This window comes from Pholis gunnellus (assembly GCF_910591455.1).
Source record: "Pholis gunnellus genome assembly, chromosome: 6".
NCBI classification, from domain to species: domain Eukaryota; kingdom Metazoa; phylum Chordata; class Actinopteri; order Perciformes; family Pholidae; genus Pholis; species Pholis gunnellus.
Genome location: NC_136532.1, coordinates 18,490,633 through 18,517,950, shown reverse-complemented (window position 1 = coordinate 18,517,950; position 27,318 = coordinate 18,490,633). Strand labels below are relative to the sequence as shown.

The window sequence follows — 27,318 nt, the reverse complement described above, 5'->3', positions numbered from 1 at the left end:
TTGCTCCCCGAGACTCGCGGGGAAGAGTGATATCCCATACTTTAAAATCTGACAGGAAGGAACAGCCCATTAGCAATCCAGATTAGCAAAACCAGCACCCATCACTTAACTCCCATAAACAACTCATGAACTCCTCCCTTCAGGCGGCCTCCCCAGATGATGCCTTTTCATCTCCTGCATCAGAGTGTGCTAAAGAGGCTTCATTTACCTACACCTACTATAGTGTATTTGAAAATGCATAAATCACCAGTTCCATACCAGGATGTTTTGAAATTATTTTTCATGCTATCAGCAGTGTCCAAATGACTGTTTCTGTAAGCGCCAAGTTCCAGTGAGGGCACAGAGAACAATCTGTATTCACTGTGTTGACAGGGCTGGATAAGAGATGGAGAAGATGCCTTTCTAAAACAATCAATGTCACCAAGAATTTGCTGGTCTTTTAATAATTCTTTATTTTTTGTTCAGTCAACAACAGCATGTTCATAAAAAAGATCATTATATATATGTCTCTTGAGGCATTGTTTGTATAAAATGTATTTGATGCTCGTCAAGAAATGTGTACCGTACAAAAAAGTGAATCCCTTGTGAAACAATTTAAGATCTAAAAATAAAATACTGACAGTTGATCATTTTTCAAACGAGTTTAAATGCATAGTTTTAGCACTCTAAAGGCACATCAATTGTATTGCGTCTTTTTATAAAAATGTAAGCAGCGCACAGTAAAGCACTATGTTCAAATTAGACTCAATTTATGCTGCACAAAAACACATCTTTGTACACACAGTGTGTGCAGAACAATGGGAATATTAAAAATTAATGAAAAGCAATAATTTAAATTTCAATAATGAAAAAATCTGCAGATCAAGACCTGAAATACAAAACTAAAGTGAACTTCAAAGGCATTGATGCTTGCACCATACAGCGTTTAGGGTTCTATTAAGGACCTGTTTGAAATGTTGTGAAGCACACTTATCTACTTTCTTATCGGGAATAAAAGAAGAATAAATAGCTGGAGCCTGCTGCCGTTTAGCTTAGCACAAAGGCTGGAAACATATTGCAATAAACAATTAAATATTGCATGTTAATTAGTGAGCTTCAGTGCTGGTAGGCAGATTGTATTACCTTTATGCAAAGCAAGGCTAGCTGTTCCCTACTGTTTCCAGTCGTTATGCTATGCTATGCTATGCTAAGCTAAGCGGCTGCTGGCTCCAGCTACATATTTACCATAAAGACGTAAGAGTGCTATCGATCTTCTCATCTAACTCTCGGCAAGGTAGCGTATTTCCCAAAAATGTCAAACTGTCAGGAAAAATCTACTTCCACTGAACACCAACATCAACGTGATGCAGTTTGGAAGCATCAGTTACAGTATTCAGTTCATAATAAACATCAAAACAAATGCATAATCTTCAACACATTCATTAATGCCATCCAGTGTCTCTAAAACATTGTGGTTTGGGAAAATTGGTTTGATCATAATCTTACACACAAAATAACTACACTTCAAACTTAACAGTTACATTCTGTACATTGTATTCCCTGCGCTTGATCACGTTCGATATGTATCTAATGCAGCTTTCTCTTGTTAAAATATGGAACGACGGTAAACAGCTTGGGGGAAAAGAAGTCATCCAGTGTTACTCCAGCACATATAAGCTAAATATTACATTGCAGCATTGGTCATTCGTTTCCCCTGCGACTGATAAAGTCTGTACAGCATACTGACTTCAAGAAAAAAAAAAGCATCTTATGTTTTATTAAAAAGCACACTGAATCCAAGGATGTGCTGGCCTTATGTACCCAAAATCATACTTCCACAGTAGAACCCTCTTATGACAATAACCCCACATACAATATAATCTTCCTTGTGGCTTGAAAACAAAACATCAGCTAAAGCTGGAGAACAAAGGCCTGCTTGGAATTATTAGTGACTTGCATCAGAAAGATTTTTTTTCTTGCATACATCCCATTTGGATGGTCCTGCATCTGTGCCCTACTGTGGTGTTTCCACAATGCCAAACAATGCTTTCATCACAGCAATATCAGAGAATTAGTGAAACTTTAAAGCCTGTGTGTGTGTGTGTGTGTGTGTGTGTAGCCTTAGTGGGGGGTGTGATCATATGTGGGGAACATCGACTTCCGAGTTTTCGGAGGCGGAGGAGGAGGCTTGCTCTCAATTTTCATTGGTAGCGGAGGAGTGAACTGTGGGGAAAGGGAGAAGTTCATGTTAGGACTTCAAATAAAAATAATAAAAACAGAATATTTGAACGTTTACACGCCATTAAATATGCATTAGGAAGGGGGTGGGGTTTTTTTTCTCTAAGCAGATGTACCTCTGAAGAGAACCCGGGGTTGTCAATCTCGTGCGGGTGTTTCTTCGGAGGCATGGGTGGGGGGGTCCCTGGGGTGTCTATGGTATTGACATCATTGTCACTGAGAAGCGATGAAAAACCTACCGCAGGAGAGAAGAAAGAAACGCATTTCAGACTGCATGCATCTGTGAATATGCGCATGTGTGTGTGTGTGACCTGATTAGGGCTCTAGACCAAACTGTGCTTACACAAAGTTAGTCTGCAAGGTATTCTTCCTTTTCTGTGTGCAAGGCATATTTTTAAGTGAAACCAAAATGATGGCATGCAGTGCAGTGTTTGACAGAGCAGTAGTGTTTTTGCTACATACTTGAGCTGCGTGGTGTGCGAGGTGTGTTTGGAGAGGCCGGTAGCGGGCTGAGAGGGTTAGACAAGCTGAGCTGGGATGAAACACCATGGAATAAGGAGAGGGTAAGCCGTCGGTCCCCTAATTGTAAACTCTTGGGTCTCTGCTGCTTCTCTGGAGGAGTCTGGAATGAACACAGGAAAGCAAAGATATAGACTTCCTTATAAAATAGTATAATGGAGCTACTCCCGATTCACAACTGAGTAACAGAAACCATGGTCTTGTAAACAGATTATACAATTACCTGAGGGGAAGTGTGTTGTCACGGAAATGAAAATAGCAGAACATATTTATATATATATATAAATAACACCTGGACATGAGGACTTACCTCATCTGCATCTGACTGCCTCTCCAGTAGGACCTGGGATTTGCTGACGCTCCATTCCTTCCTGTTTTTTCTAGCAATCCTGTTGTCCTCCTCCGAGCGGGACAAAACCGAGGCCCTGCGATCGCTGGGACGGGACAACAAGGAACTGCTTGTGAATAATCAGGGGCGGAGAGAAGAGATGCAGAGGGAAGTACAATCATAAAGTCATTTTGATTTGAGCAAAGACAAAAATCTGCATTTTAAGGAACCAGTCTCTGTTGTGAACACAATGACAAGGGGGAAAGGTAGACAAAAGGAAGCAAGGAGCAAGGAGAGGATGCGGGGGACTGACTCTTGGAAGGAAATGCAGGAGGGTCCATCGGAGGATGCAGAGCCGCTGGAGAGGCCTGAGGAGGCATTGGAGAGGGTTGAGACAGTAGACATGCGACGCAGGGTGGAGGACAGGATGTAGGGCATCACTGCAGAGCCCACGCGACTCTTCTTCCTCTCAGTGAGAGAGCAGGGCTGGGACACACACAAATGGGATTAAGCATCAACAGGGAATCTTGGCAGAGGAGGAGCCCAATGACAGGCAAAACCTGGGTCGCAACGGACTGGCTAAAGGAAGATTTATGGTCCTGCGCTAATATTACGTACACTCCGCTTTGAATGAGAAGCGTTTGATAGGAAGGCAAGAGGGCCAATAGCTTAAGTTGGCACCCTCTTACATTAAATTGAGTTTGCGGCTGGCAACGCACCAAGGTTATGACGCCGTAATGCTTCTCCACTTTCTCCCGAAGGTCTTGAAAGCAAGTAACCATACGGTTGTGCAAGGGCTTCAGCTGCTCAGTCGTCTTCTCCCCGTGGATGCGAATCCCATCTGCCAAGAGAGGGATCTAGAGGGGGAAGACGGGCACTTGAGTATTACAAAACATGTTCTGCTTTGAGGCCAGTGTCAATGACAATGATGGCGGAAGGATTTACCTGCAGGGCGATGAGCTGTTTGAGGACGTCAATGCGCTCGTGGTCCTCTGGGTGCTCTTGGATGTAGGTGTCTGTGAAGAATGCCTGAAGAGGATGAAAACAGGATGAAAATTGGGCAGCTTTTGAAACAAACTCTGCTGCAAGCAACAGTGAACAGGTTTCCACAGCATGACAAAGAGGCCACTGTGGGTCCCGTATGAATACAACTTTGTAGCTCAAAACAGGCTCGAGGCCAGCCAGAACGCCTGTTAAAGAAAACATGATTTACACATTGTACAGTTGTATGATTTATCGGTTATTTGTGTATTTCGGCAGTGTTTGAAAGCGGTACATTCTTTCCTAAATGAATTACTTTAGAGCCAATTGTGCACACAGTCTGAACATGACTTAGCAAACGGCTCAAATCTGGCACAGTGGCTCATTTTTGGGGGCTCTGTGCTCTTACATAGCGTCTGTCTTACTTGTCTGTATTTATCTGTCTATTTGTGCACACTGCTGAAACATTGTCTTGTTAAACAATAAAAAGTCAAACCTTCTCATAGTTGGAGAAGCCGCCCATGACAGCAGGGTCAATAATGCCGCTGAGCATCATGGACAGTGGGTTGATGGACAATGAGCGATCGCAGGCCTGCTGTTGCACGAGGTTACTCAGCTTTTCATTGGCCATCTCCATGGTCTCTATGGCGTTCGCCAAAGGACTGATCTCCTCCTGCACATCAGGATAGTAATACATTATAAAAACAATAATTTATATTTTTTAACAACAGGAAACAACAATGTTTCAGCATCAAGTTGGCTTCTTACCACTGAGACAGATTTGACTTCAAACCATTTCAGAATCCCTGGGAAGCGATAGGCTGTAATGTACGTTGTTCTCTCGATCCACATGGTCTGTAGGGCAGAATAAATACCAATAAAGTATGAAAGGGTGACACTTTAATGTCTTTATTAATCTTCAGAATGAGGTATGTGCAGACACGGGGTTGTTTATTCTTTTTAATTATTATTTATGGGTGTGTGCTTACACATATCAGCTTAGTACTTTGAAGTAAATTAAAAAAAAATGCTCACTGCAAATTCATTGTCTGGATCCTTTTCACCTTTCCTGAAGGGCCTGGAATACTTGAACTGGTCCACTTCGTTGGTTCTGTAATAGCTGCAAAGGAACAGGGAAGGGCAGCGGTGATATAGGAGTTTGACTAGAGAACTATAAATCCCAAGATATTCACGAGAAGATAAATCAGCCTTTAAGTGTTCAGTTACGCACTTTAATATCTGCTCTGGAACCCCCTTGTCTTTAAACTGGTGCGGCACGGTGAGAACAGGTTTGACAGTAAAGCACTGGATGTCTGTGAAGTTCAGCTAAGGATAAAACCAGGAATAGTGTGGAGAAGCAGACAAAGCTAATTTGCATTGATTAGGATTATATTTTTGAATCTGCAATTGTCCAACAAGTCTACTGCCATTCCAGCAGCTCTGTCACACTCTTTACTTCGTACACAGCCGTGAATAATGCTGACTTCAGCATGCAAACATGCTTACAATGAAAATGCTAACGTGCCGATATTTAGCAGGTTTAATGTTTTCCATGTTTACCATTTAATGTAGCATTGTAGCATGCTAACATTTTCCAATTAGCAACAAAAAGCTGCTAAAAGATGATGTGAATGTCATTATTTTTTGCAAGATTTCTAATATTTTTCTGATGATGGCACTAGAGGGAAAGTTCCAGGTAGGTTTTTGGGACACGAATGTGTGTATAAAATGCCATAACAATTCATCTAGTAGTAGTCAAGATAGTGCACATAAAACCAAAAATGTCAACCTCACTGGATTCCCTTGAGCAATGCTGCCAACATGGCTTAAGAAACAAATAGCTTTTGTGTGGCTTATTGTAATTAGATAAGGATACGCTGTCCCGAGGAGTTGCTGATGTCATCTCCAGGGGGTGCTGTGCTGTTCATCCTTGCTGCATTGGGGAACTGAGAGAGCAGCTTTAAGCTGAAGTCTTCAAGCCACTCGTACTCCTTGCCTCGGTAGATGAACATCTTGTTCTGTAGCACAACATTTCAGTGAAAACACAAGCAATGACACACACAAAATAGCTAAAATGACAATCGAGCTTATTTTCCATTAATATGTGAGAGGTGTGCTTATGCAGCGCCGTGACAGGACTGTATGTTTTCTCGTGTCATCAAAAAGCCAATCGGCTTCATCGACATTATTGCACAAAAAGCCAGATCAGTACATGAGCACCGTGCAAGTCTTTATTTATTGAATAGGTAATCATTTCCTCACCCTGAGGAAAGAAGGGAATCCAAGGCCGTAATATCCCACAGCAAAGTACTCTGGCTGTGGCCGCATTGCATGCATTATATTTTCATAGAACCCGGCTTGCTTTTTCTGTGAGAGAGGACAAAGATGGTAAGACTGAAATTCATACACAGTGTGTTGTAAATAGTCTTGTTAGTGGTTACAAAAGGCATTAATAATAAATGGGATCCAATAACACCTTCAAAAAATAAATGTGGTTACTGTCTTTTTGTCAGTAATTATGAGAAAAGATTACTGGAGCACCATCAGACTGAATACTGAGATACTTTATAAGTCGATTCTTTATAATAGATCAGAACTCCACAGAATTGGGAGACACAATTTCGGTTTACCCATAGAAGTAAACAGGGTAACACATCTCTTCTCCATCTCAACCAACGGCACTCAGCCTTGTACAAGCTGGAAGACAATTCTTGTCCACTATTACCCATCAGACGAATTTCAATAATCTTAATGAGGTATTAAAATAATTTAGGTTGTTTTCATATCAGTGTATACAGCATCCTTTTTCATTTGTTTGTGAGGCTGAATTCACGCGTCCTCTCACCAGCAGCTGGCTCAGCTCCATGAAGTCAAACATGTGGCTCTCATGCATCTTGGCCAACTGCTTGCCCAGCTCAATGGCCTTCTCCCACATCTGAAAAGACATGTGCATTGCTCACTTAAAAGGGGACATAAAACCAAAAAAAACACAACAACACAGGAGCACAAGCTACACTTTGCCATCTGGCTCCTCTGCGAAACCCCCCCACCTCGCCACTTCGAGGGAGCCAGTGAGAGATTTGAATACTGACACAACATAGAGCTTAAGTAACTTCCCCACCAGTTTCACAATGCTGACTTCTATGGCAATCTGGCCTTTTGTCACCAGTTCACGTGCGGTGCAGTTCATACTAACCTTGCCCTTGTCCAAATAACATATCATCTCCTGGATGAGCCTCTCTTTCAGCTCCTGTTGGGTCCATACATGCTGCCCATCTCCAGGTATCAGATGAGGTGCGCAGGGTTTGTCAGACCACTGGGGAGACAAATTACCAAATTCAACATGCCGGTGAACATTTAGGAGCAGGTAGCACAAGCAAGGGTTAAATAGCTCAAACATACAAAGAATCTGATCTTTATAAAAGGTGAAAAAAAGACATGAATGTGTCAGAGACCTCCAGTAAATCAGCATGTAGTAGCAGAGTGTAGGAGGCCTCTGTGTAGTTCTCACAGTCCAGGTGCAAATCTCGCAGCTTGTACAAGTACCTGGTTACAAGAGCACATTAGTGAGACACAGCGACCCCTTTGGTCCAGGGATCAGATGCTCCGTGTCTCTTTCTGACTCACCGGATGTAAATGTCTTCCCTCTTTTTTTCCTTGTAGAAATTCTACAAGAGAAGAGAACATCTTAATTGCAATATTCTTGAAAACATTTACTCTGAAGCAATTTTCAGAACAGCACAGGTCATTGCTTTGTGTGCATGCACAAACAGCGTTAAGCCTTTTGTAAATATAGGCACAGGGCATACCAGCACATTGACAGTGCAGCTCATGCGGTGCTCCGGGCTTTCGTCATGTGTGATGGTGCGGTACGCCAGGAGATTCTCCAGCAGGCTGCTCAGCAGCAGAGCCAGCTCCTCTCCTGACTGTGACAGGTATCTGTGCCGTCTGCAGTGTTCCAGCAACCTGCACATACAAACAAACTATTTAGCTACAGTGTAGCTGTAAAAGGGCTATTTCTAGTTGATCATTATTTCCTTCTGATGAGCACATTAAAATATGTTTTCTGCAATTTCCTTGAGATAGTACAATCTGTCCCAGAGGGTTATCTATTGATTAGAGGTTGCTTACTATTCTAACATACTGTCTTGTCCTTTATGCCTCCTTGAGGACTTATTGAAAAACACAATCACAAATGCCTTATTTGTATTGTAGAAGCACCCTTATGTGAATTCCTCATCACACAGAATAGCCAAATCATTGTGTGTTGTACTACATAAATGGATAGCTTGATTTGTTTGAAGTACTTATCCATAGTCAGTGTGTTACTATCTACAGTAGATGGAGTTTGGAGAAACAGAAAGGAGTACCAGCACAAAAGCAAAGAAAAGTACAGCTGTGGACGAAGGCACCAGCAAAAATATCTTAACCATATACAATATTTTTCTAGGTGTCTAAAGTACATTTTGCTGCTGCCCCTGTCCACAGCAATGCATCGTTTCCTTGCCAGTACTCCTGTCAGCCTATCCAAACTAAGGTTGTGCTGGTCGTCATCTACTGTAGGTGATGTACCGCCTATGGATAAGTATCTCATACAACCCCACTTCAAAACATCTGAAATATCCCTTCAAACAACTTTAAGAGTTAAAAAAAATATTATATTCTGCGTCACGTTTTCTCCAGCAGGACTTTGTACTGCTCATCCCCTCGGCCTCCTTCCACCTCTTGGTCCAATTTTGTTATCAGTTCGTTCTCAAACTGCAAAGATAAGAGGGGAATAAAAAAGGACACGTCATCATACTCATTGCATACGGTCATACTCGGCCCGAGAGCGGCTTCAGTTGAATTCAAACCAAAAACACCAAAGTTCTGAAATTCTGTGGTAGCTTTTTACCGTTTCAAACGTGCGTGCAGGGTTGAAGTTGTGCTCACACTGCATCATATCAAAGAAGATGGGGATGGTGGCTTTCCTCAGTTCTGGCTCCGGCACTAGGGTGACCTCCAGAATGGGCCCGACCATGCCTGGGATGAACTTCATTTTCTGGGGGCCTGAGGGACAACGACACATTATCACACAGAAATATCGTAGTGTGATTGGAGAAGGCAATAAGCTGCATCTTCATTTCTCAACAAACAGAGGACGAATCTAATAACGTGGTAAACAAAACAACAACACACTGTGAAACCGGACAGTAAAAAATATTGTCTTGTTATTCCCCTTGCATTACTGGCAGCCACTGAATAAACAAAGCCACAAACTCTTATGATAATAGCAACATTATCAGATGGTGCAAAATACTCACCGAGATTGTACCACATATCTCTGATCTTAAACCCAATAGTCTTCCTCATGTCTCCATATCTGTGGCAAATTTAAATCAAAGGACTGTTAAATTAAGTTTTCTCTATTTAAATAATCTTTTTGATGAATTGTAAATGATCTCACTTGTTCAGTATCTTATTTCGTTTCTCTTGAGAGAAGGATTCCAGCTGCAGTGTCTTGTGGGTAAGGAACGCCACAGTCAAATGAAAGTAGTGATTCCACAGCTGCGAGGGGAGCAGGGTTTTCAAATATTAATACCATAATTACCTTCTCATAACACTAGCTTTTGATCTTGTGTTAAATAAGAAATGTAACCTCTACCCAGGCGGGGGAGGACGAAGACACACCTGGAGTTCGAAATGTGCCTGGTCCAAAAAATACATGTTGAGGACATCCGAGTACTGGATGATGGCCCTCAGGAAGACCTGCATCTGCACAAGGTTCATGATCATCCAGTCAGCGGGGAAGACGTCTCCCATGAGGTCCTTAAACATGATGAATGTCTCCATGAGGAAGTCCTGAGGGCAGCAGGGGAATAAAATCTTTACTGCAAGTGTATGCACACTGTCGCCTTATCCAAACTAATCAAATCGAAAGCAGTGCTGCCACATGCCAGGCATGCATAATGCTCCCATGGCATAATGGGGACCCACTGACATCCTCATCATGTCAGTCCAGTCCATTCATGAAATGCCTATAATCAATATTCCCTTAAGGAGCTGTAAGTGGCCTGGGTGCTTTAATGTCTGTTATTGATTAGATGTTGCAGGACAAGATGTAGCCAACAGGGGAAGATACCAGGACACTTACAATGATATCCTGTCTTGTCTTGAAGGTGCTGATGTAGTGGGCGTAATGCATGTCATCCATTTGCTTCAGGATGGCCGTCATGCAGGCAAGATAGTGGCCCTGCAGCAGAAGAGTCAACCATCACTCACATGATATCACACGCTCCTTGTTGTATTTGTGTTATTGATGTGTTTTGCGATGACTCTTAAAAGATTCATGAACCAATATATTTGGTTTGGTTGATGAAATGAATGCTGAGGACGTAGCCGTCAAGGACATATTTCAGCTGTAACACCAAAGTTGTGTCTTACAATGAGAGGGGAGGATCTCTCCATGCTGATGACGGTGCGATTAACCCTGCGGAGTAGCCGCTCCATTATCAGCTCAACGTGCCCTCTGGTTGGACCCTGCACAGACAGAACAGCCTCAGGTACAAGTCCCAGCTGAGACACAGCGACACAGACCTTCTACAAAGCATCAAACATTTCATGCTACCAGCCTCTAAATTGTAATGATTTTCTGCTTTTCTGTTGTCTTAAATTAGTTAGTTCACTAAATATCTTTGTGTTTTGGCCTGCTGGTCAGACAGAAAACATATTTGGGGATGAGTTATCCAGAGTAACTGGGGTATTCTTTGTGGGAAAACATATTGTTTCCATTTTTCAACTCTGTGAGCGTCACAAACACAATTACAATCACCTCCATTGTATTGGGGTGGTAGCAGAAATTGCAGAGACTATCTGCATTACGAGATGGGCCAACTATTCACCCATTTTAAACCGTTTAGCAGCAGGCTAAAGAGTGCAGCCCAGATGTTCCTCTCCGTAGCTTCGTCCTCCAGCTCCTCCATGGGGACAACTTGGTGCTACCAGCCCAGATGGGATATGCAATTCCTCCAGCATGCTCTGGGTCTGCCCCGGGGCTTCCTGCCAGTTGGACTGCCCCAGAAAACCTCTAAAAAGAGGTCTGAATCACCTCAACTGGTTATTTTTCATTTTAACAGCAGCAATCGTACTCTGAGGTCCCCGCAGAGGTCTGGGCTCTCTACCTCAGTCAGTCAGGGTGAGCGCAGCCACCCTGTGGCGGAAACTCATTTTGGCTGCTTATACCCACAATACCAAGCTGACTAGATGTGTTTTCGTGTGTGCCGACCCTTTACACTAATATACTCTGTGTATTTAAAGGTGAATTCTGACTCCTCACCACGTCCTTGCGGTCCAAGTTGTCCAACACTGTGCTGAGCAGTTGGCCACAGGCCTCATGGTCTGGTTTACTAGAGTGGTCGTCCAGCTGCCCACTCAACTGGTCAGTAACAAGTGGCAGAAGCACATCTCGACAATCTGCAGCAACAGAGCAGAGGAAAAACTGTGCTAATTGGATCACGCAGCACATTTCCTTTTAATAGAGCTGATCTCACAAACTTGTATGTAGGTGTGATGCAGAGCGCTCCCCCCCCCCTTCATCTTGTGTGAAATGTCATTATGTGGTTTTCAAGCCTCGAGGACTCCTACCTGGCTGCCTGAAAAGGTCACTCTCCACCATTTTACACATGCAGCCCAGCTTCTGACGCACAAGCTGAGAGTCAGGAATGCTCTCAATGAACTTCGCTAGGAGAACGCTGAGAAGAGAACGAAAGAGAAAAGGCAAAAGAGCAGCTGTGACAATTTGAAGGCTATTCACATTTCACATCGAGCAATTATTGTCACGAAGGACTAATGAGCAGCATATATGACAGGTTGATTTTACAGCAGCAAGAATTGAGAATAACGCCTCTTTTGCTCAGAAGCAAATATGATAATTTGCGGTGAGTCAGGCAATTATCATTTCCTGCTGTGAAAAGCCTCTGGAGAGTTACCTGAGCTCCACGGGATCAAACACAGTCTGGATGTCATTAATGATGCTGGGGAGGTATTTCAATATTGCTCCCTGAAAAAGTAAAGAATCAAGTCTCATCAGACTGAAGCACAGGGATGTTTTTTTATTCTCTAGTAAAACAAGCTTTTCACCAGAGCTTTTCTTCACCTTAGAGACCGCCAACAGGGAGCCCACACTTACTTTACAGGTCATTTGTAAAACCTTTCAATAACCTCTCCATACCACATTATCACAGCTGCACTACTGCAGTCATTCACAACGCTAAAACTGACCTGCTCCATTTTACTTTTATTTTCAAGCCACAAAATTATAAATTGGTGAATTTTTTTTCAGCGTTAAAATACAAAAAAAACTTAAATAAACACAGCTTCTGGGCACACACTTACTTTGATCTTCACTCCCTCGTCCAGCGGTCTGTCCATGAGAGTGTTGAAAGACAGGAAAAGGTTGCGAATGGAGTTGAAGAACGCGTCCCCATCCTCACTGTTCCCATAGAATCTGAGAATCAAGGCCAGGCATTGCATCAAAAGGAAGTCATCCTTATAACATGAGAGGGAAAAGTGGATTATTTTGCACGGAGCGCCTCTGATACCTGAGGTAAAGGACCCGGGACTGTACAATAAACCTGAACAGGTACTTGAGAGCTTTGAGGGCTGCGTAGAGCCTCTCGGATAAGGCGGGCTCCTCGGCGTGGCCCACGTAGTAGTTAAGCACCTTCGTTAGCTTCCTGAGAAAATGAATGAGTCAGGCGTCAAAGTCAAAGTAATTTGCGTGTGGGTGGAGAAGAAGATCAAAAGGCCTACTAAAAATAAACAGGGTGAAGGGGCGTAAGTGATCAAAGGTGGGAAATACAGAATGGAGTCTCACATGTAAGCCAAAGTGGCACTGAAGTGCTTGTTGATGTAGGTTTCCAGGACCGGATTGAAGTGCTGGAATTTGATATCGCCAATAAGTGTGATTATAAATACCTGGTTATAGACAAGAGGAGGACACAAAATTAGAGCAAAGTCCAAGTTAAAAGAGCATACATATACCGAATATCAGTGAATCCCAACCACATTTTACTTGTGACCCATTCAAGTTATAATTCATATGCAAAATCTATTATAATATCAAACCCCATGTTTGATGCTGTCTATGGTCTGTTTACATCACATCACTCACTGACCCTATGGCCTGAAAAAAAGAACTAACCAAGGCATCAAACACCAGAGTGTCATAGGTGTCCTTCTCTGAGGTCTCCATCATGATGTTGAACAAGGCATCTAGAGTGTCCTGGAGAAACTGTGCATTGAACAGAAAGCTGTTACAAACGTGCCATTACAAAGGGACATCGTACAACATATAGAAAATATTGCAGCATATTGCATATTCAGTGCAGCAGAACCCACTTTGACAATCTCCCCCCCCTCGACCTCCATCAGCCTCTGCAGAATCTGGTCCAGATCTTCAGGGTTAGACCGCCAGTTCAACAGGCCGAGTAAATCCACTAGAAAAACATGAACACAGCAGAACACATTCAGTAGGAGCAACACTTCCTCTGACACAACCTCAGTTAACAATATTGTGGTTAAAGCCTGAACTGTCAATATAAAGCTAATTAGATCTACATCAATCATCATCCACACATATCAGCAATATATTGGGAACAAAGATCATCTTAATTAATTTCAAGGCAATCTAGGGGGAGGAAATGAAGGTGGCACTGCACCCCTTTATCTGCTGTGGAATCCGTTTCATTTCTTAAAAGATGACTTGTGACAGGACATCTTTTAATTATCACAAAGACAGAGCCTGGCAGATTGGGACAAATAGAAATGGCTCCCTACGGTACCGTTCTGAGTGAGTTTAGTGGAGCAGGTGAGCGTGGCGATCTGGAAGCTGTCTTTAGTCACAGGAATCACGCCTGAATGGTGGAACTGCTTCCCTGTTTGCTTCTCCTTTTCCGCCACTTCAGCCCAAGTCGCTGGCAAGGTGAGGTAAACCTTTGCATCCTCTGTCTTTTTCACATCAACCTAAGAAATTCATAAAATGGAGAATGAATCATGAAGCCTATTGATCGGTGGAGATCTAATTTCATATGTATTGATTGAGGAGAGATTTGTGCATAATCCATCTACCCACTGTCAGCTATTCAGGACACCCATTTTTGTGTAATTAGATCAAAACAATCTCGTGCTTATTTTAAAGAAAGGTGCAGTGAATAAAATTTCATACAAAACCACAACCCTGCAGCAGTACCTTATAGACGATAAGTTCATGCCTGCCATCTTTTAGCGTGGTCCCATCTTTTCTCATGAGCCGGTCGAAGGCCATACCGAAAGGCTTCTCCGATTTGTCCCTAGCTGAAGGGTACACAGAACCATAAGTTTGGAATAGACCCACTGACAAGTCACTGTAGCTGTATTTAACATGGTGGCAGGATTACACGTGGGTGTTTGTCATACAAATAAGACACAGTCACTCACAGTCCTGGGAGGATCGGTGTCGAAACATCACCCTCAGGTGACAGCGGCAGACGTCTTCAATTGGAATTGTCACCTTGCAGGAAGGAAAGAAAAGTCAGGGGAATTAATGTGAATACAGGATTATACATAGAGAAGCCATGCTGTCTGATTCGTACGAGTAGCACACCCTGTGTCAATATCTTTCCCGGAAGATTAATTCGTTGAAGAACTAATTAAAGAACATGAGATATCATGGTGGAAGCACTGGGCTGCACACGTGGGTCCTTGACATAAGCTTACCTTCACCGTTTCATTCCAACAAGGCTGCTTCACCTGATAGTAAATGACAGATTTATACTCTGTGATGCCATCATAACCGGCCCCAGGAAATATCACTTTCTACAGAAACAGAAGAAAAGAGATTAGTTTGCGTGATAGGAACTAAAGCACTAAATACAACGTACAGATTAAGCTGGTGTCATGCCATTAGTTTTGCAGGTGTTTAGTCATAAACATAAGACAAGTGGAAGTTTTGATCCGATGATGGCGCTAAAGGAAATATCAGGCAATCACTAGATTTATCACAAGTCAAAGAGATACATGAATGTTAGACATTTCACCTAAAACCACAAATGTCAACCTCCTGAAAAAGCCAGGGGGAAAGTCAGGGATCCCCAAAGTCAGGAGGATTCATAATCTCGAGGCCATGAATGTCTGAACAAAACGTCATGGGACCAAAGTGGTGGACCAACAATGTCGCTAGCCCGGCCATAAAGTACAGCATTCCAAGTAGAATTACAAGAGTTGTTATAAGGTGATGGTTGCACAGTCGGTCACATAAAGCTTAATTAGAAATAAATGAAGATGAAACAATGTGTTTACTGGTCTATTTTACCTCCATGGAATTGCCTTCATCATCATGCACAGTCAGTATGACCTCTACATTTTTCGGCGTCTTCTTTTTACCACGGTCAAACTCTCCCTGCAGCAATGTTACGTAAATATCATTCCTCACGATTCCTGGAGAAAGGACAACAGATGATCAGGCGGATGTGCTGAGAATTCATAAACCCATGTCATGGCTTTGTGAGCAATTAAAATGAACATGACCACGGTGTTTGCAGAGCAATGGCCAGCAACAAAGACTTAAATCCACCTGGGAGGATGATTTCCGGAAAGCCCATTTTCCTCACGATAGCAGTGCTGCGGTCAACAAAGTGGGGGTAGTCCTTCCTGACTTGGGCAAGGTCTCCTGGGAGGAGCTTCAGGGTCACAAACAGCCCTGCCAGCAAACATGTAAAGAAATTCAATGAGGCCAGACACCAAAAGGACCCACCCCGTAGACCTCTCACACATCATTTAATTCCCTGAAAACCGAAAGGTCAAATGAGAGCGACCCTCTGATATCGCAGGGGAACACTCTGTCTTTGAGCACTTCATTTTACCCTGGCCTTTGTGATTGACTTCCCGCGTCGCGATGACTTTGTTGAAGACAGCAGTGAGTGGCTCGTTCTCTCCTATGACTCGAGACGGGATGAGCGGAGACATGATGATCTGCCTCTGACGGATGTAGGTTTCCATAGCTATCCTGAGAGAAAAGCATCAGGACAAGCTTAGGAAAAATCAGCTCCCGGCATGTGTCTGACAGGTGACAAACAAATGGACAGGGGAGCTGCAATATGATAATCATCATAAAGGGACAATATGTCGCTCGATTTGAGTCTTGATTGTTGTACTGAACTGAATGGATTGATTGTGTTTCAAAAAAATGTGCTTTAGCAACTGAGAAAAGCTGTCAAATAAAGTGTTCTGTTGTTCTTTTAATCTTAGAAATATACACTTTTCTATTGTTCATTGGGAAATTAATTTAGCATGACATATTTTCTTTTTATATGTGATCATCCCGTACATAATTAGCAGTGGCAAATAAGTCACTCAGTGCTAATGAAATATAAATTGATTTGTCATGGCTCGAGAGCTTAACAGGTTGTTCTGTGATACAATGTGTTCTTTGTAGGGAACACACTTTGGGAATTAGCATTTATTGAAGAGCAGAGAATTGCATGTCCAGGAAACGTCACTTTTACTGAGGAAACATCAAATATGTGCAAACAGAAACTATGCTTTAGTCTGGATTAGTGTGTTAGCTCTCAAGATACAAAATGCAAAAGGCCTTTGCATTTCAGGTTAGAAAAAAAAAAAACTGATAACTATTCTATCCGACAAAAACTTTTTGGTCTCTACCTCCTCAAGAAGACACTGTGACGAGAGACAAATAGAGGTAAAAATGTGGTTTAGATGTCAAGTATCAGTCAAGATATTTTTGGGGCTCTTCTACCCCCATTGTGCAGGTGCTATGAAAATGTCTTTGAGAAGAGCTAAAACGTTGATCTCTTTTTTCATATTTGTCCTTGAAAAAGAGGTAACACAGTAAGCAAACATAACTCAAGTCTTGTTCAAGTTTTTTTTCTATCATTTTTGTTTGACATCAGAAAACAAGGTCGGGTCTGTTAGCAGTTTAAGAAGTGTGACAACGTCAAAAAGACTCACTGCTGAAAGGGGATGAAATGCTGTTTGTCCTCATCGTCTGTTTTGCCATGGGCGACATCTGTAATGTCCATCACTGCAATGACAAGAGAGCATCACAGTCAGGCAGCAGACTGTTGTCAAAAATAAGCTAATTCCCCGGATGCAATGCCCTTTTTTTTGTTATTTCAAAAGCAACAGCAAAACAGGAATGTACTAGTTTTGATAGTTGTAAAAGTTAATTTACTCACTATATCTCTTCTACCTGTAAAACAGAAGCTGAGCAAGGAGTTGGCTCTCCCTCACCTGTTGCCTGGCAGCCAGCATAGCACAACATATTGAGGGTTCTTGATCTCCATCTTGCAAATGCCTCTGAATTTTTTATTCCACCCAGCTCTTTTCCGAAAGCGATTTTGAAATTATTCTTTTCCTGGCTAAGAAAAATGGGACTTCTGAGTGAAGCGTTCTTTCTTACTCTGGTTTCAGTCCATTTGCTGGAACACCAGAGGAAACCATTCCTCATCAAATCCACTAATGATCTGGCCAAAAACAAAAAGACGGGTGCTAAACCAATTTCCACCGACTCCTTTGCCAAGGCTGAGTGGAGGCATTTTCTAGGTCAGGAAGCAGGTGTTCTCATTTGATTCAGCACACGGATCCTTCATTTTCACACCTCCACAGAACTATTCATGCAACTATAGCACCATAAAAGGAGTGGCGTTCATTTTGTTGCGTTTACTTTTGTAACAAATATTAGGCCATTTGAAAAGCAGCTTACCAGCCACACCAAATGGTCTCCTCAGTCCTCCAGTGTGTTTCTTGCCCTCTTTGAGCTCCATGCTGCCCACTCTGATGATCTGACACACCAAGAAGACCCGCTGCCTCATCAAGTCACTGCTGCTCAGGTCCTGGACGCAAAGGACAACCATAAAGATGATTTATTATGGCATATTAAGTGATAAGGTGCATTACATACAAAAGCCAGTGTACTAATAGCCTGTTATTATGTGGAAGTACAGGATGAAAGCATGTAATAAACTTTTAAACATATCTCTTTCCAGCATCTTTATGTGTTCATTTATCTGGATGTTTTTCCAGTCAAAGGAGTCTTGACTTGTGTGCTTTGAGGAGGTTAATATAATGATTAAATTTCAGCTCTTTGCGCTGATGAATGTGGTTTGATCACATTCTGAACCACTATTCCTGGTCGCACACATGCAGATTAACACAATGCCGTGTTTGGATGGAACTACTGACTGTGTCAACGTAACCCGTCAACATAAACAGCAGCAACATAATGGAGGCAGCCGTATTCAAATTTTCAAAGATGTGCCGTGAATATGAGCTATTCAGTGAAAACTTTCAGCAAATTAAGAACGATTCAGGAGCAAATTGTCTTCTTTGTCACAGATTCCAGGCAGCATTTGGATTGTTCAAATCCGACGCGGGGGGAATACAGTCACTGGCCTGGGATTCAGTTACCGTGAATAGGGCTGGCAGGTTGTTGAGTTTTTCAATTTCTTTAGGCATCCCCATACTGTCCCAGCGCACCAGGAAGTTCTCACTGCATGGATTTAAATAAGAATCACAGTTAGATATCATATTATTAAAAGGCATCAGGAGAAATACAAAAATAGCTAATGTAAAAACTTTGCATTATTTTATCTGTTTTACCAGATGAAATCCAAAGTGTCAAGAACATTCAAAGACGAGAGCATATGTTGAATAGCAATAATGTGAGAATCCATTGATCCCTATAGACCTTCCTCAAAGCAGACAGGTAATGATTGGCAATTACTAAAAGAAATGCAGCCATCATTACCGGTGTTAGTTACACCTGTAATGTTCCTGCATGAAAAGACACAGCTATGATTGGCCAGTCTGCATTCAAGGCGCGGGAGTTAGCAATGGGTCAATTGTGGAATTAGGAGAAAAGTGAGGAGCAAACCTGATGAACTCAGACTGGTCGGGGTCATACAGAGACATGAGGAGCTCAGCATCTTCTCCGATGTTGCATACAAAGTTCTTCAGGTTCATGAGTAGACTGTAGGTGTGTACCGTACTGAACAGGGTCTGACGCCTCATCTCCAGGTTTTGTAGCCGCGTCTGCAGAAAAGCAAGGCCCCAGGCATTGCATGGACACAGATATTATTTGAAATGAATCGCTACTTTGGGAAAAAATGGTGACTGATAGTATGACTAAATCAAAATCCTGCCTTCTCTTCTTGTATCCTGTCATCGACACTGCGTGAAGCGGTCTCGTGGGCCCGGAACAGACTGACCGTACTGGTCCAGTCAGGATCCAGCGTGTTTCCTGCTTCATCTCGCACCACCAGGTCCAATCCCAGAATCCTGAGCAGCACAGAAGATCACAACAGTGTCCATTGAGTTTACGGACACAATAAAACTTTACAATGGTGTCTACGTCACAAGGAAATTCAATGCAGTACAAGAAGGCAGCCAGGATTCATACCGGTTTCCGTAATCAATCTTTGCTGTGACTTTCTTTCTGAGCTCCACAAGGTCATCCTTAGGCAGCGTTCCCGACACTATCTGAGATCGATATTCGATGAGGCTGTAGGCCATCTGCTGAACACCCCTGAACAGGATTGTCTTGTTCGCCTGTCAAATAAAAGGTGTACACACTTATATATCCTTCAGAGGTATGGAACTAAACACAAATGAGTCAAAGTAACGTGAATTAGATTAGGATTGTGTGTGCTGGAAACTGAGAGGCTGATAGAAGAGAGGCGAACCACACATACCACGTATAGCTTCTGCCATATCTGAGCCCATTCCCTCAGAGTAGCACCGAGCTCCTGCACCAGGGGCAAGTCCACTGGAATAATTATTTCCTGTTGGCTACCAGCCACAAGGAGAGAATATTAAGATACTGGAAAAGTGGCTCATCACTCACAGATCATGTCACATCATTTGGACGGGCTCATGTGCATTTCTAATACATGATAAATAGTTAGATGGTTTCCCTACACGGCCAAGAAGAGCATTACTGAATCTTCACTTATGGTAATTACAAGTTCACTACTATTTTATTGGCAAATGACTAGGCAGGGCGGCAAACCAAAATCAAAGTGGATTATCATCATGATCATATGTTTACGGATATGTGATCTCACCCTGTCCCCTCAACCGTAGCCTGCTTTAAGTGGATGTAGGAAGACGGGAAAATGCCCTGAGGAAACAATGAGGCAAAATCAGTATACATACATAACAGCACTGGTTATAGGATAATAGAGAGCTAATGATGTTCCTACCTTCTGGGATTTCTTGCGTAGCCTGTAGCCCCTATACCAGCCTGAGGAGATATTATTAACAGAGAAACATGTGACAGTGAGGGAGAGGCAGGGGACGAGACAGGAGTGACGACAGTCCATCCTGTCAGGAGGACAGTGCTGTAGACTCATTTACATTATTATGCATAGCACATCGAGCGCAGGTTAGTTCAACATTTCAGTTCAGTTCCTGTGGCAGCTTGCTTTAGAGAAGTAAAAGAGGGATGTGTCAGGGCCTGTTGTGTGTTCAGACTCGCTCACCTTCCAATTTCTCAAGTATGTGCACCGTGTCCCCCACCTGAAGACACAGCTCCTGCTCCCCACTGGGCTCATAATTGTAGATTGCTGAGGGACAAAGTAGGACTGTCTCATTACGACAAAAACACAAAACATTCAATGAATTCTGTTAACAAAGAAAAGACCGAGGCAGACAGTTTGAATTATGGGTTTGTTCCTACTCAAGGTCCTGTGGATTAAGAAGCAAAAAAATAAAAAAATCTCTATTCAATCCCTCACTGCACAGAGGAGCTAGTCTGTTTTTAAAAGAGGTTCTGGATCAGAGGTTTTCAGTTTCTGAAGAAACCAATTCACCCTCGTCACAGAACCTGGACTCGGAAGCAAAGAGGATCTTGATCTTTGATTTATTCCTCATCTTACTGCTGCTTGAAACAGCAGGCTGCATAAGTGTGCAGCCGGCCTGTGTGACTCAAACCTTTAAAGCCTTTTGACGATTCTTAATTAAAAAAGATGCCCTGAGGCAGTGTTTAACAGTACATGGACAGTGCTGGAGCAGACAACTTCAGAGTAAAAGAACAAAAGAGGAGCAGAGCTGGAAAAGGCGATGGCATCACATCCTCTATATATCTGATATCATCATACCACTGTGGCCTTTGGTCAATAGTTACAATCTGCAGATTGTGTTTCTGCCAACTGGCTCACCTGCGAGCCCTTCCCTTCACTTTTATTAACCCAACAGCTTTCCTAGCTTTCGCCTGTCTCTCCGTTTCTACCAGGACACACATGGGAGGGATCAAACAAGAATACGTCTGTGCAAGCACACAGACACAAACACACACATGCACACACCTATGTACACACACACACACACACACACACACACACACACACACACAAAACCACAAAGAAATTGCAAAAGAGAGACCGTGGCAAACAATACTGTAGCAAAGGTCTTTGCCTTGACTTGAGAGAGCCGCAACAGCAAGCAGCCGCTCTTATAGTGAGATAGAGGAACTATGAGCGGAGCTCTGCCCTGACTTGCATGGTGATCATGCTTGTTGCTGGAGGCTAGATTTCACAGCACGCTTCAACTGGCTCGGCTTATCGCACCTCAGTCTGAATACCAAAACTTGACAAAACACTGAATGTAGCTCAACCTTTCTCTCTCCATGCCGACCTCCTCACAGACAGATTTTTCCAGCTTTCCATAACACACATTTGCCCGGGCAGAAATCTCCCCACAGGGACTCCTGAATTTTTTAGGTAAAGACTGCGTTTGTGTAACTAGCTCATGGAGCTCTTAGAATATTAGGTTAGACCCATGCCGGCTATGTTAGGATATCACCTGCACAGTGTTTACATGAATGACGCCTTTCTGTGAGAGCTGAGGGATGAGAGATGGGTTCAGAAATAATACCAAAGACACTTTTCTTACTTTCTTTTTTCCCTCCTTCCGCACATCACAGTTTTGGTATCTCTCCTGACCAACCAAACCACGACATTATGAACAGAAGGCCTTAAGAGCTAACAGAAGCATACTGTGTTGTTTAAAAACAAGCTACTGACACACGCCGTGAATTTGTTTTCACCAAGAAATGATTCGTGAAGCCGGAGGAATATTGAATGAAACGTGCACTGGAGAAATGACGTCTGCCTCTCGTCATGCCGAGAGTGACAATGGTCCCTTCACCAACTTGAAGCGAGGCAATGGCCGGCACCGGGCTGAGCGCATTGTGATGCCCCACTGTCTTAACTAAAAGCAACAGTCACCGCTCATCTGTACAACTCCGAGACACAGCAGCTTCCTCTCAAATGCTCAGCCTGAAGCCGCTGTGGCCAATTTCAGAAAAGCTCCAATCTGTGTAGGTGCAAGTTAATGTGCATACTAATGCTAAATCAAAGCCAGCCTGATTCAACCAAAACGATTGATCATGGAAGTGGATTAGCCAACAATTAAAGAACACCACGGCTGAACAGTTTGAGCAGCTGCTGGCAGCTCATCAAAGTCAACACGTTTCAATGAGAATCCTTCGTTCTCATCACTGACTGGATGTGAAAGCTAAACATAAATAACTATTCCAAGTTATGGACATGATAAGACGCAAACAAACAATATTATGCGAGATGGAGCCTAGCAACCAGTCTTTGATTAAAAAGGAAAAACCTTCAATCGTGAAAGGAATGAAATCATAGAGCCAGAAAACACGCTCGACAAACGGTCTCTGATTTAACCAGCCATCGTTTTACCTGTACAGTTCAGCTTGTAAGCAAAACATTTGACCAACTAAACAAGAGAAATCATCACAACAAAAGCGGGTAGTGTTTTAGTTTCAAATCAATGAAAGGCAGAAAGTATATTTGTTATGAATTTCGTAATTGTCTTCAGTAAGTTAAGCTACTCTATTCAGCGATTATCATATATCTCTTGTAAAACTGGTCATGAAATAAAAGAAAGTCTATTAAACTTGATTTTTGATCCAGGTCCCCCTCAGGCAGGACGTTTCCAAACATTAAGGCTTCAGTAGAAAGTCCTTCTGCCTCCGGTCTGCTGTCTAGACAGCCAGAGACGATCTGTAGCTCTTAAAAGTGTGCTCCTGCTAATAACTCCTTATAGGTTATCCATAAATCAGAAAGCTAATTCTCGAGTTCAAAGCTAATAGTGCAAAGCGGATAGAAGTAGACCATCATCTTTTAATTCTGGTTAAAACCCTGCTGCAAAGATAATTACAATGGCCTTATGTGAAGGAGAAAAGCACCAATGTCTTTCTCCAGGTTCCTAGAGAACTACTCTGACATGACGTGTCCGAGTTTAAAAAGTCACGACTGACCATCCAACCATCTGGTCAGTCCTTCAAAACTGAGAACACTGTCAACACGTATCTTACTGCCAGCAATCAGATACGACAAGACCACCAAACAGGGATGTTTTGATCGTGATCTATGGAGGCCGCAGATCTCAACAGCTTTAGGTTTGTTTTGGTAATAAGACGCCCACACAGCACAAAACACCTGCAGAGCAAACAACCCTAAGCGCTTGATCATTTTAAGGGGACCTTTTTGTTATTTATTGCATAATATTACAAAGTTGAAGTTGTGGTACTTGAAAACCCTTTTGACACAACCACAGTGAGTGCAAGCATAAGTCAGTCTTTATGGCTTCGGTGGCTTGAATGGCAGTTCCCTGAAGAAAGCTTGAAGGTAATTATAGAAGGTAGTAGTGCTGCTAGTGTCATCATAATCATTACGAGTACATTATTGTACAACATAAGCACACAACATGTACACTCCACAGCTTTGCTGCAATGGATGAATTGTGGTCAATACAACCAATTCAATATTTATGTCCCCCCGCAACTCAAAAATGTGTTTTGCTTATTGGATGCAGAGTTTGGCACAGAGTTGCCAAAGTGTACATACAAGCATGACTTAGGGCATCACAACTTGTTTGGGAGCCAATCATGGCCCAATGTTTAACCTACCGGTGTAGTGTGACATGGACACCTGACGCCTCCAGTGCACATAAGCTGAGAGTGTGCTTGTCATTGACATGCAGGCGACATCTTGCATCCAGCTATTTAACTTGTAGGTTAAAACATATTGGCAAATTCAAGATATGGACTTGTATGTATGTAAAATGTTAAAGGACCATCGATTTACCACTGTACTCCTACGACATTCATGATGTTCTGGTTTATTAAAACAAAACAAAAAGATTAAAATCGATGCAGCAGAACCAGAGATATCGCCTTTTTTATTCCACGTATTCTCCTTCCTTGTCAAAATCTAGTTCCTACAATACCCACAATGCAACTCAAGTGCCGTCAGTTCAAACGGAGATCTGGGTGTGTAGTTCTAGCAGCAGATAATGTAGCCTCGAGCCGCTAGGTTCAAGCAGAGCTCATGCTTCAAAGAGAAGAGTACGACACAGTACTTCTCTCTCACTCCCTGGATTTGCTTTCATTTTCAAAGTTGTAGTCGTCAGCGGCAGACTTCAGTGACCTTCACTGACTCCCTGTAGAGACCTTAAAGGCTTTATAGCGTTTCTTGTTGCAGTGTACATCAACACTGTTCCACACCACCTGTTAACACACTTGATGTGTAAAATCAGTGGACTTCCACTTTAACTTCCTGGATTACTGTTAATTCAACAAGGGCATCAGTTGACCTGACCACAAAATGTGTAACGTTGTTCATGTACACGATCAATAAAAACAGCTTCATCTGGGTTTTGTTCACATAAGCATTTACATGACCGCTCATAAAGGAGACCGTGCCCTGAAATCTAATGAAGCCACGGGACGTCATTATGGATGCAAATAATGTAAAAATAAGTTATTCGCCTGCTGGTTTCAACTCTTCATTTGAGACTCTAGTTCAGTGCTTCTCATAAGGATGTAAAAATTAGCAAGCTATCTATAATATTGTCACGAATTCACCATTAAAGATAGTGTTGATATCTTAAAGCCCTATTTTATCCACATTTCCCTATTAGCTAGCGAGATTTAATTGATATTATCAGAAACCTTGCAACTCTTCTTTCATCTCAGAATGTAGTTGCCTGTATTTAGGCACGGCCTGGGTTGACTAATCGGATTAACGAATGTAAGACCTTGTACAGGGTCCGATGGCATTTTAAGGATTACAGTGTTAGTGACTCCTGCCCCTGTTTCTGAGGCGAATGGCAGCAGAATGGCAAAGTGTACACAATCACACTGAGCAACTCCTTTGAACGCCACACTGGGAACTAAAAAGATTAACACACACAAAAAAAAAGAAGAAATCCTCAACGTCAGCTGCTATAACAAGGTCATACCCAAGTGGGTAGTGTTTGTGCAGCACAGCAATCCATGCCCACCTGCATTTTGTGGCTTAAAAAATGTTTTGGCCACAACAAGAGCACACGACACTTTCTTCAAAGATAAAGCCGTGAGAGGATTCAGGTTAGAGCGAGGCATTTTCAGTCCTGGGCTCTGATTCACACATACTCCAGACAGACTACATACAAAAGGTGCATTCACTGTCCACACATGCAGGGTTTTCCCTCTTGTCTAACGCATCTGCTGCACACCAGGAAACACTGTCTGTAAAAGAGCCTGTAGCACAGATTTAGCGGTGAGTCAGTGCCGGTGACCAGCCAACCTGTGCGGACGATTTCAGTCATTACAGTAAACCTGGAAGGAATTTCTCATAGAGCCTACAAGTTGTGCGGATTTGCCTTCAGGGCGTGGAGGACTACCTGATAGCGTGAACATGCATGCAGAGTGAGCCCACAAACACACACATATAAATGTGATGGGAGGGGGCCACACCTTATTGCAAGTTGTGTGAAGTTTAAAAAGGAACACAAAAAAAAAGGTGCTTTATAGCCTCAAAAGACAGACAGTTAAGGGTAACTAAGCTACACTGACAGTGTCTATGTAAATGCTGCTCTCTTATCTGACGAGCATACAGTCACAGCAGTGGCTCCCATGTGGGGCCCTACAGGAGTCCCTGCTGGGTGGGTTTCAGGGGACCTGCCAGCAGCAAAATGAGGATTCATTTAAGTTCACTGCGACTTCCACGAGTCAGCTCAGCGAGGTTAAGTACAAGAATGACTGGTATGCTCATTGAACTCTTGGCTCTTTTCCATTTTTCCCTCAACCACCTATTATGGACAGTTACACAAGTACTTTCTTACTACACTCCCACCAAACATCTAGAGTCCCCGGGACAACAAGGACGGTGAATATCGAGTTCAAACAAAAAGTCTGCAAAAAACCCAGATGGGCTTCAGTTCCGATGCCCGCCATGTATCAACAACAGCAAAAGTCTCCAATAACTTGTGTCCATTCCCTTGAAGTTTATTTGGGAGTTCACTCGGCGAGCTTTCCACCAGCAAAACACACGGAGAGCTACATATGAGAACTTACCGACTCCGTACTTCTCTTTTTTAGTAGGGATCCAGCGGGTCATTTCGGGGGAAGATGTAAAGCTGAAGAAATAAATAACTATATACAATTGTCAAACGAGGACGGGCGGTGCACTCCTGCTCGTCTCGAGGTCTACAGTTCCGCCATCATGACTTGTAAACGGGGAGGGGAGAGGAGGGCGCACACGGCTGGGAGACGAGAGGAGAGGAGAGGCGTGAACTATCCCAAACTTAACTACCCCCACAACAACAACACGAGTCCCGCACACTGACGTTACGCCACAGACACTCATTTCATTACAGGGTTCCGGCCCCGCCAGGAACCTCGTCCGCGAGGCTGTTTCATTTGCCCTAGACACCAGTCAATCGATAACTGTAGCCATTCCTCATAAATCCGCAAATGAACATAAATTGAATTCAGGGAAATTATAATGAGACTGACCTGTCCCTCGCTTTGCTTCAAGGACTCCTGATGTGGAATTAGAACCACTGGCACACAATTTGACAATCAAGAGGAGAATAATTAATTGAAACCAGAGTTATAAATCACCGATGTGTCATGAATAAATGATTAGCAGGTTATTGTTTTAATTTGAAATGAGATTGAATTGCAAACTCCATACTGCTCCTCACATTGACTGGTTTAAATGAGACCTAAGTGAGCATAAATGTACTAAATCTGCTGGGACTTAATCCTATAGTCATACTCACATAAAGCTGGATTTGTAGTTACTGTGTGCATACGCATAAAAGCAACTGCAAGTATGACCAAAACAATGGAATTAAACTTCATCTATCAATGAGGATATTGACTTAAATTCAAATGTCATTTCAACAAGGCCAGTATATGACAAATAACGCCCACCACCCTACGT

The 27,318-nt window shown here is 42.8% G+C and overlaps 1 protein-coding gene across 2 annotated transcripts; it reads right to left on the bottom strand.

Annotated features, from left to right (window-relative positions):
• Positions 1–436: 436 nt before the first annotated feature.
• On the bottom strand, positions 437–26,581 carry dock5 (dedicator of cytokinesis 5). Of its 2 annotated transcripts, none has more exons than XM_079161028.1 (51): positions 26,445–26,581; positions 20,560–20,643; positions 20,281–20,321; positions 20,143–20,198; positions 19,771–19,867; positions 19,479–19,627; positions 19,222–19,357; positions 18,954–19,111; positions 18,488–18,569; positions 17,784–17,913; positions 17,030–17,102; positions 15,925–16,067; positions 15,636–15,761; positions 15,375–15,499; positions 14,780–14,878; positions 14,501–14,573; positions 14,274–14,377; positions 13,867–14,047; positions 13,424–13,521; positions 13,227–13,316; positions 12,900–13,000; positions 12,625–12,759; positions 12,419–12,530; positions 12,013–12,083; positions 11,669–11,775; positions 11,361–11,497; positions 10,469–10,564; positions 10,179–10,277; positions 9,716–9,886; positions 9,492–9,592; positions 9,349–9,407; positions 8,940–9,094; positions 8,718–8,803; positions 7,855–8,011; positions 7,673–7,713; positions 7,501–7,591; positions 7,242–7,361; positions 6,891–6,980; positions 6,308–6,412; positions 5,922–6,063; positions 5,277–5,358; positions 5,081–5,165; positions 4,814–4,900; positions 4,542–4,718; positions 4,010–4,093; positions 3,784–3,921; positions 3,378–3,550; positions 3,047–3,191; positions 2,680–2,839; positions 2,334–2,452; positions 437–2,202 (listed from the first exon to the last, which is right to left on the bottom strand). In XM_079161028.1, exons 1-51 carry the CDS (start codon positions 26,485–26,487, stop codon positions 2,101–2,103), a joined length of 5,616 nt encoding a protein of 1,871 aa, XP_079017154.1. In that variant the 5' UTR covers positions 26,488–26,581; the 3' UTR covers positions 437–2,100. The 2 variants fall into 2 exon arrangements, with proteins under 2 accessions (XP_079017154.1, XP_079017155.1); XM_079161029.1 differs by having other exon boundaries at positions 3,047–3,170.
• Between the last annotated feature and the right edge of the window lie 737 nt (positions 26,582–27,318).

Coding starts and splice junctions, on each gene's coding strand:
- dock5 (XM_079161028.1), bottom strand. CDS start 26,487: ATGACCCGCTGGATCCCTACTAAAAAAGAGAAGTACGGAGTCG. Junction 6,981..7,241: donor GTTATTTGGACAAGGGCAAG/GTTAGTATGAAC, acceptor ATGTCTTTTCAG/ATGTGGGAGAAGGCCATTGA. Junction 4,901..5,080: donor ATCCAGACAATGAATTTGCA/GTGAGCATTTTT, acceptor TCTGCCCTACAG/ACCATGTGGATCGAGAGAAC.